The 16,195-nt window shown below is 38.0% G+C and overlaps 1 protein-coding gene and 1 long non-coding RNA gene across 6 annotated transcripts in view; one reads left to right on the top strand and one right to left on the bottom strand.

Moving 5' to 3' along the window:
- The window catches only part of LOC136267937 (3'(2'),5'-bisphosphate nucleotidase 1-like), a 51,234-nt gene extending 48,638 nt beyond the window's left edge, over positions 1 to 2,596 (top strand). For all 3 annotated transcript variants that reach the window (XM_066063146.1, XM_066063148.1, XM_066063147.1), the window contains one exon: positions 1,968 to 2,596. In XM_066063146.1, coding sequence (XP_065919218.1) covers positions 1,968 to 2,512 — 545 coding nt within the window. In that variant the 3' untranslated portion in view covers positions 2,513 to 2,596. The remainder of the gene's footprint in view (positions 1 to 1,967) is intronic.
- Positions 1 to 16,195, bottom strand: part of LOC136267939 (uncharacterized) — a 57,907-nt gene that overhangs the window by 11,776 nt on the left and 29,936 nt on the right. The window contains exons 4-7 of one of the 3 annotated variants that reach the window (XR_010706839.1): positions 5,545 to 5,622; positions 5,383 to 5,477; positions 3,555 to 3,663; positions 2,469 to 2,911 (exon numbers count right to left, since the gene is read on the bottom strand). This is a non-coding gene — a long non-coding RNA (uncharacterized lncRNA). Of the gene's footprint in view, positions 1 to 2,468; positions 3,483 to 3,554; positions 3,664 to 5,382; positions 5,478 to 5,544; positions 5,623 to 16,195 lie in introns of those variants that run through there. The other 2 variants (XR_010706838.1, XR_010706836.1) reach the window with 2 other exon arrangements.

Below are 16,195 nucleotides of genomic sequence, written 5' to 3'. Positions count from 1 at the left end.
TCATCAGTACATTGTAATTGTATTTCCTGTACTGCAGTATCAGTACAGAATTACATATATATGTTAGCACCACAATGTGTGTGTACGGAAGTGTGTTGATAGGCTAATACTGCATGAGGTGAAGCCAAGTGCTGTATTTGCCTTGAGATACCTCTGAGTGTTTTGTTATTTTTGTACACACAAGCATAGGCAGTTCTTTAAGTGATATATTACACTTCCTGGTATTCTTACTTGGAGCATTCATATCATGTGTCCGAATCGCTTCAATTTTTGGTGATCAGACTGTCAGTAAGTGTCCATGTAATAGTCTGACTTAGCAAATTACAATGTCACACATGTGATCAATCATGCTGTCTGAGTGGGGTTGTTTCCTTACATAACTGTTCTGCATATTTGCCAATCATCTGCATAACTGTACTGTATTTGTCTAATTGTGTGCATGCTGTAACTGTACTGCATCACTCATACAGTACAGTTTTTGTAGCTAAATGGAAAAATGCAGTGCTTTGATACTCCCATGCAAAGTATAATGTATATGCAAAGAACTCATTTGAAAAAATATTGTTTTTGACCAGTAGGCACTTATTTTCTTAAGCAAATACTCTGGATGGCATTATCAGTCTTATTCTGCAGTGACTACAGTGTGATCTTGATTGAAAAAACTCAGTGGCAAACTTTTGTCAGATGTGGTGTAGAGCTTCATGATATTATTCTAGTGTATCTCAACCTTATTTTTTGTGGTATATAAGAACCTTACGCAAGAGGATCAAAGCAAAAAATGGTTCTATAGTAGCCATGCTGAATGCAACTTTTCTGTATTGGGCAGTTCTTTTCGATAGGCCACAGTTCTGTATCAGGTAGTTAAAGAACATTGGAGTAAATTATCAAAGGAAAAAATAGTGCTGTGTTTGCCACACAGAACAGTTTAGCGAACCACAGTGCTATATACATATAACCACAGTGGTATATCGAGGTAGTTATAGCACTGAGTGTGGGCAGAACATGACTAGTTACGTGACACCTGACCCTAAAATCAAGATAACAAGGACGATTAACTGAAGAAGAAAGCACCCCAGAGGTGGAGGAATAAGTACTCCAGAGGGTTTTCAAGGTACATCTATATCCAGAGCGAGATCAATTGTTCCACTGAAGGCCTGCTTGGTGAATCTTGAATAGTTTGCACATGTTTCACTTGAGCTCCAGCTTGAACTTGGAAGTTCTTTAAATCAGTTAAAGCATTGCCTTGCTTGTGCTATATGAAAGTGTAGCACTCAAAAAGTGGTCTTGAGAGCACTCGCAGCAATGCTTCAACTAATACTAATAGAACTTCCTGGCCTAACCTGCTTCGAGTGATTAATCACCCATTCTGGCCAGTACAACCAATCAACCAAGCCAGTGTAGGCTAATAGCCCGTGCTCTGCTGGCTGACCAGTCAACCACCAGTACGACTAGAAGCACTGGATTTAATTTATAGACATATCACCATGACATTCCTAGGACTCATCCATTTATGTCAGCAAAATGTAGCAAGAATGTTCACTGCTGTTAACCGCAAGCAACCATCATCAAACCCTTTTAAATATGTCTATAAATTAAATCCAGTGGTTCTAATTGTACTTGTTGGGTTGACTAGTTAGCCAGCGCAGCATGTATTATCAGCCTAGACTGGCTTGGTTGATTGGCTGTACTGGCCAAAATGAGTGACTAATCACTTGAAGCAGCCAATTAGCTTGCAAATAGGCCTGACAGTTCTATAACTACCTAACATAGAATTGTGGCCAGGACCCATGTCTGACACTTAGGCTTTTTGAATACACTGTCACAAAGCTGTCCAATTAGTTGTGTTTCAAATTTGTAAGCTGGGAGAGCATATACTGTATGATACTAGTCTCATAATATACATGTGTGGTCTGTGTGTCCTACTATACATATTTTGTAAGGCTGTGTTTACAATGTTATAATTGCAGGATTTGTCACCCATGTGACAGTGTTGATTGGTATATCAATAGAAGGTGAAGCAGTAGCAGGTATAATCCATCAACCATTCTGTGATGACCCTGCTCAAGGATCAGGTCGAACCATTTGGGGTATGGTAGGACTTGGAGTATATGGCCATGTGCCAATCACTCTTCCACGCACTACTAATGCTGGATTTTGTGTAGCTATCACAAGATCACACTTCAATGAGCTTGTACAAGGTGCAGTGGATGCAGTTAATCCTGACCATATTTTAAGAGAAGGAGGTGCTGGAAATAAATACCTCAAGGTTATTGAAAAGCATGCTGATGCATACCTGTATCCTACAAAAGGTACAAAGAAGTGGGATACTTGCGCAGGGGAAGCAATACTCAAGGCCTTAGGAGGGACTACGACTGATTGTGTTGGAAAACCTATTCAATATCTACCCTCACAATCTGTTCACAATCTTTCTGGTGTGCTGGCAACATTGCAGGGTCACCAGCAATTGTTGGATAAGATTCCACAGGAGATAAAGGCACGGCTTCCCCAATAAACTGACAGTGTACTAACTTTTTAAACTGTTGAACTGATGTAACTGAATTATTTTCTACTAAATTATATTGAACAATGGTCTTGATCTGCAGTTATATGAAAACACCAAGATTATACAGTGTTCTAGCCACTTGACACACACAGATGTATGTATTTGCACACACAAAGTTAAGACGTTTATTTCAAGGATACTCAGTAAAAGAGCAGCTAATGTTGGCAACATTTTTTAATATTGTATCATGTATCATGAACCACAATTGTGGGTTCATAATACAGATTGCTTATGTTTTTGCAAAAATCCTAATGATCTCCTTCTGGTTTTCAGCAGTGGAGTGCTTTCTTACATCGCAGTCATCTGATTGGCAGCCATTCATCAGTGGCATCAGGCATATCACATTACCTTGCAACACAGTCATTGGAAAAATTAAGTGTGTGACTATGAAACAGCTTGTGTTTATAAACTGCCACCATGAATACTGAGATTAGCTAACCAAACAAGCATTAGTATTATGTATAATTGATGTAAATTAGGCCAATGGCCTTTTTAGTCTGTCCATATTCAATTTCATTCTAGAGAAATATTAGTCTAGATTGTTCTTAAATGTGTTTAACTATGTGATGTGATCATGTGTTGGGGGAGTACCACTGATTAATACAGTGGAACCCCAGTTATCCGAACCCCTTGGGACCAGGGATGGTCCATAAGTTTGAAAAGTCTGTATCTCTGAAACTGTGTATAAATAACCTTAAGATAGCATAAAGAACATCTAAAAATTTTTTTGGCGTATTGTCAACTACCCTAATAGAACAGTCACTATTCTAATAGAGCAGTCATTCCTGTAGTTTGGTTAACCGAGAATCTGGATAAGTGGGGTCCGGATAACTGACGTTTCTAAGAATATTACAGGGTGTAATCTTGAGTTATTTCTGCAGTGGTGCTTGAATATTCTCTGAACATGGCCTCTGTGGCACTGTTAACAAAGGTGAAAGTTGGATAGTTAACCAATATAATTATACACATCTATCACACCTCTGTCTCCTACCTGCAGATTTTAGCGTAACAATCAATTACTGAAAAGTGCAGTGGCCATTATGCTTTGTCTTCAGCTATGTTCCGCCCATTACACAACGATAGAAGTGTCTCTGCAACCACTACAGAAAATATGGACGACAAGTACAAAAGCTATCATCACAACCATAAATAAGCTGTATTGTGTTACTGCAAATTGACACCTTGCAGTGTCAGGAAAAAGAACTGGGACACAATGGAAAACAAAGGTAAGTCTGTGATGTGTGTATTGTACATGCTGTGATTGGTAAAAAGGTTAAGTCTCTTAATGAAGTGGTGTCAAACAGTGTAAAAATCAAGCCGTATGTAACCTTATGCATTGTCAAGTTATGCTCAGCTGAATGCATCAGTTAGTCAGTTAGTAGAAACTTCAGTTAAATAGGAGTTTTAAAAATTCTTGTTGGAAAGATTCGGAGTTGTTCTGAAAGTATTTTTGAGCACCAATACCACCAAGTAATTTTGAAGGAAAAAATGAAGCTGTTTTCTGGTGGTTTCGATGGGTAAAAAACCTCAAAACTTCATGATCCTTAATATATGACTGGATTTTAGGAAAATGATCCAAATCGCACATTAAGTTTCAAGATAAACGATTTTAAAGAATTCAACCCAGCATAACTTGCCAAGGATAGCAAGCACGCGTATGAAACTTGCACTACAGATGCGTCAATCTGTTACCTTTCAGGCCACTTGTAGCTGCTTGTAGAATTCCCTGCCAAATAAGATAGAAAATCTGAGCAGTTGGTCGAGCAAAGTAGTATCACGAGTGCTCACAAAGGGGTGGAGGGTGGCGAGGACAGGGCAAGAGATAGACATCAAAATGGAGGCAGACCATGATTGGAGTCCAGACACGACATTACACATGATTACAGGGCCGTGCTGGCTTCTTAGTGGCTGATATGTAACAAATTCAACAGAAAAAAACGTCTGACCAACATTATCAGGCCATCCACCAGTAAACCACTGATTAAAGCCAGGTCCTTCACAATGCCAGAAACCGCCATTCAAGCTCTCCACATCACCCAGAAAAGACGTCTGTTAAAACCAGCCTGAAGTAGTTTGAGTAGTGCTGAGGGTCAAAACTAGTAGTATGATAGTGTAGCCATCCAGTGGTGGTGTTAGTTTGATTTTGCCTGATGTACGATTTGGATTGGTTTTGTATAATCTGGTCACATATACAGTATGTACTGTATGATTACTGAATCATTACAAAAAGCACATCATGATAATAGTGACAAACGTGCATAACTACACATATATGCCATACATAAATATACATGCTTAAAATCAATAGCCATGATGTTACTTCTTATTGTGGTGGTCTGACTGTAATATTGCAATTGTATACAATTGTTAGTGCTAAAGCCATTCTTCCTTGCAAGAGACATTACACATTTCCACACATACTAAAGTATTCACAGTATTATGGTAGCACAACATCCGGCATTCTTTAAGAGGCATAAAATGTGTTGAAGCCTATGGGACTAATATCTTTACACTTTATGGGAGCCCAAACCATTGCCTGCATCTTTCTATGATTTTTTCCTAAAGCAAGGTATTTCTACAATATAGGTATAGAGGATTGTTAAGCCAACAAAACATGGCCACTAAACCTACTATAACAAGTGAAATACAAGGGGGGTGTAATCGCCTAGTATTGATGGAATCACAGCAATGAAAGATAGCCTATTTTCATTATGAAATATTGTATAGCATTGCTTCCAGCTTTGTAGATACATAATGATGAAATATTGTATAGCATTGCTTCCAGCTTTGTAGATACGTAGCAACAACATTTTTCTCGCTAGTTAGACTTTCTACATGCTGAAAACAAAATCACTGGAGTATTCTGCCGTGATAGTTATGCTTTACAACCTCCACAGACTCTGTTGCTAACAACCTAAAGATTATAATTTCATTCTCATAATAATGGTGCAATTTAGACTCCCTGCATGAAGGTTTCTTACCTTGCTCCCACAGGCTTCAACACAGATGCCAGATGCTGTGTAATTGCAATTACTAACCACCACATTCTTTAGCCCTTACTATTAAAATAAACAGACAGCAGTAAGTACAATACATGACAACAATTATAGCTACCAACAAGGCATCAAATCTTTATAAATGATTGAAAAGGCATCCTACCACTGAGGAAAGCTGGTGCACCATTCCGCCAATTGGATGTTTTATGTCTAGAGAAATGTTGTAAGAAGTACCTAAACTAAGGTATACTAATGTGTTTGGGCAGGTGATACATCTAGTAATGTACCATGAAACCACCTAACTTCAAAGCCAAATTCCAGGGTACATATCTTATAAACCCTGGCTGGCCATGGTACATTTAAGTTAAACCATGGCTGGCTATGGTACATTTAAAATAAACCATGGCTGGCCATGATACATTTAAATGTACCATGGCCTTGATATATCTGATGAGGTAACGTTGTTTGTTTTTATAAGAATCCTGGCAGTATTCGATTGTGGGAGTTTATTATTACTCACGTGATGAACACCATGAACCCGATTTTGCATTCTACAGCACTCATACGAAGGCGATTCGACACCCTTACCACCCTATGAGTTGACAAACGGAAGTTTAAGGTGAGAACTAGTGTCATGGTTAATTTACAATCGCGTGTTTGATTACGTACCACGCCCACTTTTCGTATATCACGAGGTAACCACTCTACAGCAAAGCTTACCCCTCTGGATGTTTAGAAAACATTGTAAACAGTGGTTAAACGATGTAGCAACTTTGAAACACTTGTTAAATCGCAAAATTGAGTGTTTCCGTGATATTCATAGGATTTTCCCGTTTATGGTAACAAACGTAACTGCAACGTTACTTGCTGCTGACCCATAATTGAATTTTACAAGACTCTCTATATAATAAATCCAGCGGGTTGCCTCGTATTGGCTTGGGTGATTAGTCGTTCACCACAGTAGGCTATTAGCCTACATGGTACATATCAGTTGTATCACGTGCCCTCGTGATTTGCCTGATATGTACACCCACGCTCTCAGGCCTAACGGCCCTCGAGCTTGGGTGTACATATCAGGCAAATCACTGGGGTACATGATACAACTATTACGTAAAACATAATGGAATTGGATAAGGTGTTAGAGTAGCAGCCACTATAATACTGCAATAGATGATCATCTTGGGAATTAAATTCATTATTAAATGGAAGGACCCCACACAGGAAAAGTGCAGAAAAGACAAAAGAATCAATTACCAGTTTACATAATTGAGTCGTAGAATATATGCTATCCCTATGGTCAGTATATCTATGATTGAGTGAAATAGTATGCCATCTTTTGGTAATCAGCTAGTTTAAGAATTGCTACAATAATAGTATAATATTACACACTTCATACTTATTTGAGGATATATTATGAACTCTTGCTACTATCAATGCACCATAGCCATGTTCATATTTATTGACAGATGGGGTGGTGAGGTCGCAGGAGGTGACGCCTAATTGTCTAGCTAAACAATCACGCATGTTGCAGCAATATGGCGTCAACAAGTGCGACTCATTGTAAAGATTTAATTAGTTTATAGGTCTATAAGGGGATTTACTACAGTAAAGGTAGTGTTTTGTAGTCAGCTTTATTTAAGTTGGTGCCATATAAGCGATTTAGCTAGCTACATCAGTGTAGTACTAACCCAACAGTCACTTACCTATCTAAAATTTTTCACTGCAATATATATGCTGTACCAAATTAGGTAAATTCTAGTAGAGATTTCATGTCATTTTCTTTGTTTATTGTGTGATTAAACATTAATATTTTGTTAGTGAGGTTAAGTGGGCAGAACCTATCAAAGGGGTCGTGGTCTGCATTGGCTCAATATCCAGATTTGTTTGTAAGGTGATCACCTACCTCCGTGCCAAATTTGGTGCTTTTATCATTAAAATGCGCACAATTTTATAGCTAATCCACTTCACTAATGAGGTAGATTAACTGAAAAATACATAACAATTGTGCATTTAGTGATAAAACACCGAATTTGACACAGAGGTAGAGGATCACCTTACAAACAAATTTGGATATTGGGCCAATGCAGACCACGCCCCCTTTGATAGTTTCCGCCCACTCAACCGTACTAGTAAAATATTAATGTTTAATTACACAATAAAGAAAGAAAATGACAAACTGAACATGAAATCTCTACAGAATTACACTAATTTACCTATTTTGATATAGCAGACATGGCCAAAACACACTGTATGTTGTATTTCTACCGAGAACACTGCTGTCACAGTATAACTATGAGCACCTGCATTATTAGACTCATCATTTGTGAACTTATCTGCATAATGTTTTGTGCAATTACGGAGATGTTCTCATTTACTTTAATTCATTTAAGAAGCGTTAAAGGTAAGAACACATAATTATTATTGTACATCCTAGGAAATATGTGGTAAGATTTGCAAAAAGGCCTACAAAATTTGACTCATTTTTTGAACTTTGAAGCTTCATAACTTTTTTGTTTTTGCATATAATTGCCTGAAGTTTTCCATGAGTGCAGTTAAAGTATCTGGCTGCAGTTTGAAACTAAGAGCAAGTTAGTCAGTGTAAGGAGTCAAGTGTACATGTTACATCATTTTGTTTACTGGCATGTAAAAGTACAATCCGGTCCTGTATCTATTTAACCATCCCCTATATAACGTCTTGTATAATTTGCATGTACTGACATGGTCAAGGTAAACATTGCAGTAGTGGGTTAGATTATAAGAAAACATTGCATATGTATCAACATTTTTCAGATGTAGCTATCTATATAAGGCCATTGAAAGCCCCACCCACTTTTAGATATACCATGAAAAGCAATCATTAAAGTAATATACTTTTAGATATACCATGAAAAGCAATCATTAAAGTAATATATGATAAGTATTATGAACCTTGTCTAGTTACATAGTGTATATGAACTCATTTTATAGTTTGTAATTACATACATAGATTCTGCAGTTAATACATGCAATCAGTAGCTAGTTTACAAAAATGTAACTAGGTATACACTCGGCTATTATGTACATTATCCTCCGACTTCATAGTTTGTAATCAAACACAATGTTGTGTATTCAAGTGTATCCTTCTTGTATACAGCAGACTTGGGTAGACCACGTTGACAAACCCTGATGAAAATTTTGTATTAAGATGACAATTTTCACAAAGGGACCTGCATATTTCATCAATCAAGGCCACTCTAGAACAACAGAGAGAGTCAGGGAGGCCATGTATGGGAGTGGCCACTGTTAGCAGTTCCAGAATCACGGATATGGAGAGAAGCTGACCTACGTACGTATATGAACCATAGTCTGAACATTTACTGGTCCTGTCATACAGCAGGATGACAAACTTCTGAATAATGTGTGTACCATGTTCCAATGGTTCACTTGGTATATGATACAATAGTAACAGTGCAGTTGTGAGATCTGGCAGTGTATTTTCAGGTATTCCATGCTTTTTTCTTACTATGTCCAACAAAACTGGAAACATAACAGCCTGAATTTTAATATGTATAGCTGGGCAATGGATGATGCTACAGTGTTTGTATCCATTAGTCTTTAAGATTGGACCTTCAAGTATCATGTTTACTGAGGCTAGCACAGGGCTAGCCCAAGACCAGGATTCTTAGCAGGACCCTTTTCTGTTTGGTGTATAGTGTATGTTTCTGAAATACAATTTGTATGGGAAGCATGCAAAAGCTAGGGAGTGTCTCTCAAATAATTTTTGTACTTGAATGGCTAAATACTTTAATAAGGTGATATTTCAGTAATTTTGGTTGAATTGTTCTTGTTGAGAATAACTGACTGTTATATTGAATATTTGATTGCTTGTTAAGTACCTTGATCTTGAGTGTAATGTACAGTACTAGTAAATTTTATCAGAAGGCGGTTTGTTTGAGGTTACCAAATCCCTCTAAATATTGGCCTGTAGCATTACGTAAGGGGTAAGAAAATCAACCCACTGCAAAAGGTGTACTTTTCCCAAGCATTTGGCCAGCTATGAACAATTTTTAAGTGCTTGTGCATGGTTGATGGTATCATTGTCACTATCCAACTCACAGGCTTTGGCGTGGGCCTTCGCCAGGGCTGATATTTTCCTCAAATGCCATTAAAATATTTCTCCTTTCTTCTGAGCTTTTACATCAGTAAATGGACCTGAAGACACTATAGCTACTGTGGCAATGAATTACATTATACAAGGGACCAAAATATTAATAAATTTTACTTGGTCAGAATTGTTTCCTTACATATATTAAGTTCGCCAGATATACCTGTTCTGCATCAAATGTAGCTAGTTACCAGCCAGAACAATGATATCATCCATCATGCACATCCAGCAAATATTGATCATAACTGGCCATGTATTTTGGAAAGCTAAATCTTTTTTTGGACCGAAGTTTCCAGTGGGTTGTCAGAAAGAATCTGTTACAGGCATGATACTTGAACATCCCAATTTTAAAGACCCACGGCATAAACCCTGCAGCATTTTCTATTGCCCAGCTGTTCAAATTCAGGTTGTGACACCAATTCCAGGTTTTTTAGTGTGGTCAGCATGGAATACCTGAAATGCACTGCCAGATCTCACCACTGCACTGTTACTATTGCATCATACACCAAATGAACCAATGCAACATGGTACACACATTATTCAGAGGTTTGTCATCCTGCTGTATGACAGGACTAGTAAATCCATGCAAAAACAGCCAAACTATACAATAAGAGTGAGACCTTCCCAAACTGTATAAAAAGAGTGCAGCCTTCAAAACGCCTGGGTGAAAAAAATTGTGAAATCAAAGGTGGCAGCCATGAAATGGCTACAAATGTTGATGACAATAAATTTTATTAATGCACATGCACAGCCATTATTAAAATTTATTATCATCCACATCATTTCAGCCATTTCATGGCCGCCACCTTTGATTTCACAACTTTTTTTTAAACATGCAGGCTTTTTGAAGGCTGCACCCTTTTTATACAGGTTGACTCTAGAACAACAGGGAGACCATGTATGGGGCAGTTACTGGTAGAGGGACTTGTATGGCAGTGAAACAGGTATAGTATTAGTATATAAACTACAAAATCTATGTAAGTAATTGTAAACTGTAGAATTCATGTATGTAATAAGACAAAGTTCATCATATTTTGGTATCACCTTTTAATGGTTTTAGTGATATATCTAAAAATGAGTGGGGCTTCCAATGGTCTTATTAACCAGATAGCTATGTTTATCACTACATGTATAGGTATGCATATACAATGTAATGGTTTTCTTATAGTCTAACACTGCTGCGAAGTTTACCTTGGCCATATGTACAGTACATGTATATGATGTTATATAGGGGATAGCAATTATGGTTGAATAGATGTTTCCTATACAATATGTTTTCCTACCTTTAACACTTCTTAAATGAATTAAAGTATATGAGAGCATCTATGTATACTAGGGTTGAGACAAATAGTTCGAAGCTTTGTTCGGTTTCATAACATTCGGATGGTGCTTTAATTCACCAAAGCTTCGATACCATGGATACTAACAAGTTAAACCAGTTGCACAACTACTTCACTCCTTGTGGAAGCTGCTATTTACTTACTTTTTGGAGTAGTTATAGTTTAATCAATGGTTATACTGGAGCTATAACAAAGTGTAGGAGTTTGTACTACAGTGTACACCCTAATAACCATCAATTGTATTCATTAATTGTTGACATGACATCTGTAACGAAGCTTCGGTAACATTTTCAAAAGAAGCTTCGGAGGACATATTTGTACATTCGTTTCAACCCTAATGCATACATGATTGCATAAAACACCAAATGAGTTCACAAGTAATGAGAGTCTAATGCAGTTGCTCATAGTTATACTGAACAACAGTGCTCTCGGTAGAAATACTACACACAGAGTGCACTTTGGCCATGTATATATTTTTTTCTGGAACAGTTAGGCCACTTTCAAATAAACTCTCTGTTCCATGTGGGCGGTCCACAGATGTCCATTACTATTATTCCATTACAGATTGAACACACTCACACTTTACAAAAAATAATGATGTTGTACAGTATGCAAGAAAAACTGGGAAATAATGGAATACAGAATAATGGTGCTGACAGTGAAGAGATGCGGGTGGTGAGTGGCCTTAGCTAAACATGTTGTGCCAAATTGTGCAAGATCCTTCTTATAAAATGTTATGCCAAAGCTGACTTGAAATGCCATAAACAAACTGTCCACTAAAGCAAAACGATGGAATTAGTGCACTGATAGCCTAGGTACAGTTCGTGCATTGAGGGTTAGCCAATTGGTGCCTTAGCAATTGTGAAAAATAGAGAGGAAAGTGCTGCTTGCTAACTACAGGGGATGACTACATAGCATGATCTGAATGGATTTACTTGCAATTAACGAAAAGGATAATGTTTATTTATGATGTCATAACAATCTTTCCTGTCTGGTATGTCACTCAGGCTCTGTTAATGGCAGTACGGAAGATCTTGAAGTGCGGCTCTCAAATCTACAGTGCTATGCTCCTACAATTCTAATGCAATAACAACAAGTAATGTTAGTACTTCATAGTGCAGTTTCATTCGCAACTAGGTGCTGGGTCTGGGTGATATAACGATGTCCATGTAATGGATGTATGATGACCAGTTGCTACTCTACACAGATTCAGCAATACACATGATAAAATGCAAAACTGCTTGTTAGCTAGCTGAGTCTCATTATTCATAAACACTGTGACGCATACAGGTTTTTATTTTTCCCTGGGGTAACTAGCACCACCCCCCAGCACTAGTTGCGCAAAAAGATTGATTAGTTTTATTAATTCACATTTCACTAATGTGAGGGTTAAAGAAGGATTTGACCTTGAGGTCAAGTGCCCCAATAAGCTGCTTCGTACTCACACAATCAATTTTTTCCAATGGGTGCTGGTCAGTACCTCTGTGCTGCAAGCTAAAGCGAAATGCCTGATGCCACTGATGAATGGCTGCCAATCAGATAACACGATGTGAGAACGCTGCCAATCAGATAACACGATGTAAGAACACATTTCGCTGCTGAAAACTGGTAGGAGAGAGAAGAACCATCATTATATGATCAAAGTATGTACAAGTAAAAAGAATAAATGCACATGGGTCCTCGGTCAACATGCGACCACAAACAGAACCAAGCATGGAAACATTGTGGGCATGGCAAGGAAAGACCAAAAAAACAACAACAAACAGACAAACAAATAAAAAAGAACAAGACAAACACCAATACAAAAATAATAACTACAATGTAAGTATTATCTAATCAGTGGTCCACTCTTTACAATCCCTTGCCAGAAAGATCCTTCTTGAAACTGAAATAATGGCAGAAGCATCATCATCCAAACATTTCTTGATAAATAATAAAGACTCTTCCCTTGCCTGACGGGAACACCTCTGACACTGCAGACATTTCCCGGACATTTTGACCTAGTCTCATGTGGCCAGACCACTACTGTATAGTCTAAATATTTCGAGGGGCAAATATTTTGAGGTTGAGCAATGTTGCTAAAAATAAAATTTTCATGGATTTGCAAACACTCCCAAAATGTATTACACTATGGAGGTCTAGATATCTCAAAATTTTCGCTGATAACACTCAAAACCACTAAATCTATGGTGTAGTATGTGTCAAAATATATGATATATTTTAATGGTATATATAGAGAGTAGTTTTTTCTGAAGGTGATGTGGGTGAAGCTTGGTGCTGAAATTATGAGTTGCTCCAATTATTTTTTTGATAGGGGTGGTAGAATATTTATGAGGGCGGTATAAAATATATTAAAAGCTCTAACTTCAAAATAAGTAAAGCTCTATAAGCCCAATAAACCCAAAAGGTAAAGCTCTTGCTAGAGTTCTGACTTTTTTTTGTTAAAACATGATCCATTGTCGGACACTATTGTATGTGGAAGTCGATGAATAGTAAACACACTCAACAGTTTCTCAATAGTTACAGCTGTAGTAGCATTTGAAACAGGTATCACTTCCATCCACTTCGAGTGAACGTCAATAATCACTAGAAACATTTTGTTCAAGAATGGGCTGGCGTAGTCAATATGAATACGGGACCAAGGTCGCTCCGGCCCAGAGATGGAGTGGTGCCTTTGCAGGTGATGATTGAACTGCTTGAAATTTCTCACAGCAATTTACAGTATTCTCCAGTTGAGCTTTCAAGTTTAGCCACCAAACATAACCTCTTGCCAATTGCTTCATTCTAGTGCTAACTGGATGGCCTTCATGAAGGATCTTGAGTACAGTTTCTTGGGCTGGTGGGGGTACAATTACTCTGGAACCCCATAACAAACAACCATCAAAATGACTTAACTCATTCCTTCTTGAGAAATATGGTCTCAATTCTTCCTCCACCTTAGTGTGTGGCCAACCATGCAACACAAAATGTAAGACTTTAGTTAATACTCGGGCAAAACTTGAATGCCTTTGGAGGTAACAGGTGATGATGACAACTGTTCAGTTAATTGTAGGATGTCTACTGGGATAGGGACAGTCTTAGGGTAGTCCGGTAAGGGAAGTCGACATAATGCATCACAGTTTCCTTGGTCTTTGCCTTGTCTATATTTCAGTTAATATTCATATGAGCTAAGTTTAAGAGCCCATCTCTGGATTCTCCCTGATGCCATAGGCGGTACTGCCTTGGTTTCATTAAACAGGGGCTGATAATCTGAAAATATAATGAAATGGCGACCATACAAGTATTGATGGAAACGTTTTACACCAAACATAATGGATGATCGTTCCTTTTCAAGTTGCAAGTAGTTTTTTTCTGCTGCTGATAATGATCTCGATGCAAAAGCAACAGGTCTCTCAGAGCCACCAACTCCATGTGGTGAAGCATCACAGGCTGAAATCAATTGCTTGGTGGGGTCATAGTGAACTAAGAGTGACGATGATTGTAACAAACTCTTGGCTTTCTCAAATGCTGTTTGTTGCGTACTAGTTCAGTTCCACTTGCGACCTTTCTGTAACAGTTCATTTAAGGGTGCCAACACTGATGAGAGGTCTGGAAGGAATTTCCAGTGGTAGTTAATAAGCCCAAGGAAGGATTTTACCTTAGTAACACCAGTAGGAACAGGTGCATCCTTAACTGCTTGTACTTTAGCTTAGGTAGGGTGAAAACCTTGACTATCAATACGGTGACCCAAATACTCTACTGAAACTGACATGAATGAGCACTTCGATAATTTCAAACGTAACCTGGCATCTTCCAATTTGGTTAAAACTGCTTCTAGGTTCTGTAAATGCTCTTCGTCACTTCTTCCTGTAATTAGAATGTTGTCAAGATAAGCAACTACATTAGGAATATCTTGTAACAATAAATAAATAATTCTTTGAAAAATCGCTAATGCTGTTGACACACCAAAGGGTAACCGATTGTACACAAACAGACCACGATGAGTGTTGCCAGTCACTAGGGTATTGGATGATTCGTCAAGACAAATTTGTTGATAAGCATGGGCAAGATCGAGTTTACTAAACTTGGTTCCTCCTGTGAGTGACGCAAACAAATCTTTGGCTTTTGGCAACGGGCACTTGTCTACTCTTGCTGATTGGTTCGGTTGACTGTTAATTTATAGTCACCACATATTCTGATGTTGCCGTCACTCTTGACAATGGGAACAATTGGTGCTGCCTATGGAGAAAATTGTACAGGGGTGATAACACCTTCAGTCTGTAAATGGTCAAGTTCAGTTTTAACTTTAGCTTTGAGTGAATAAGATAAGGATCGGGGTTTGTAAAAACGTGGCTGAACATTAGGGTCTACGACAATACTAGCTTGTGTGCCATCCATCTTACCCAGTTCATCACGGAATACTGTTCTGTGCCGATTTAAAACTTCTTGTAATGGTGTGGGCATGGATACAGCTCACAATTTAGGCCAATTCAATTTTATGTGTGTCAGCCAATCTCTGCCCATCAAGTTGGTTCCAATGCCACTCACAACAATCACAGGTAAACTGCATGACTGGTCATTGTATTGTACACTGACATGTATTTTGTCATAGAACCATGAGCTACTCTCCAGTATAAGTGTGTAATTGTAAATTGGAAACTTGTAATGGCGGCTGTTGCAAAATAACAATCTTAAAAGTCTGTTCACTAATCATAGAACACCAGTATCCAATTCCATTGTCACCTGATGACCGTTAATTGTCAAGTCAATGTTAATTGGTGGGTGATTCTGATTGTCAATGTGAAACAATGTATAAGCTTCCTCTGCTGATTCTGTAACAATAGGGCTATCTTCAGCTTGTATTGCATTTTGTGGTTTTGAGCTGGAAGTCTTAAGATTCTTGGGTTGGGGAGCAGGTGGTATTGATTTAAGAGAAGCCTTGCAAGCTTTCAGGATGTGGCCTTTCTTACCACAACCATGACAAGTACTGTCCTTGTAATAACTAGCAGCATCGTGGGGAGAGCCTGAAGGGAATTTAGAAGCTATGGCTAGGTAATAATATGTTGTGGGTAATTCATTTATTCATGATTATTATAGTTTTACAGGTAATACTGCTTGGACAATAGCTCATAATCGAATGTTGTTCTTATTATCTAGCCATTCATGCTAATGG

The sequence above is a fragment of the Dysidea avara genome, chromosome 10 (assembly GCF_963678975.1).
Source record: "Dysidea avara chromosome 10, odDysAvar1.4, whole genome shotgun sequence".
NCBI classification, from domain to species: Eukaryota; Metazoa; Porifera; class Demospongiae; order Dictyoceratida; family Dysideidae; genus Dysidea; species Dysidea avara.
Note: the sequence above shows the minus strand (reverse complement) of the source record. Positions and strands in the feature narration are given on the sequence as shown.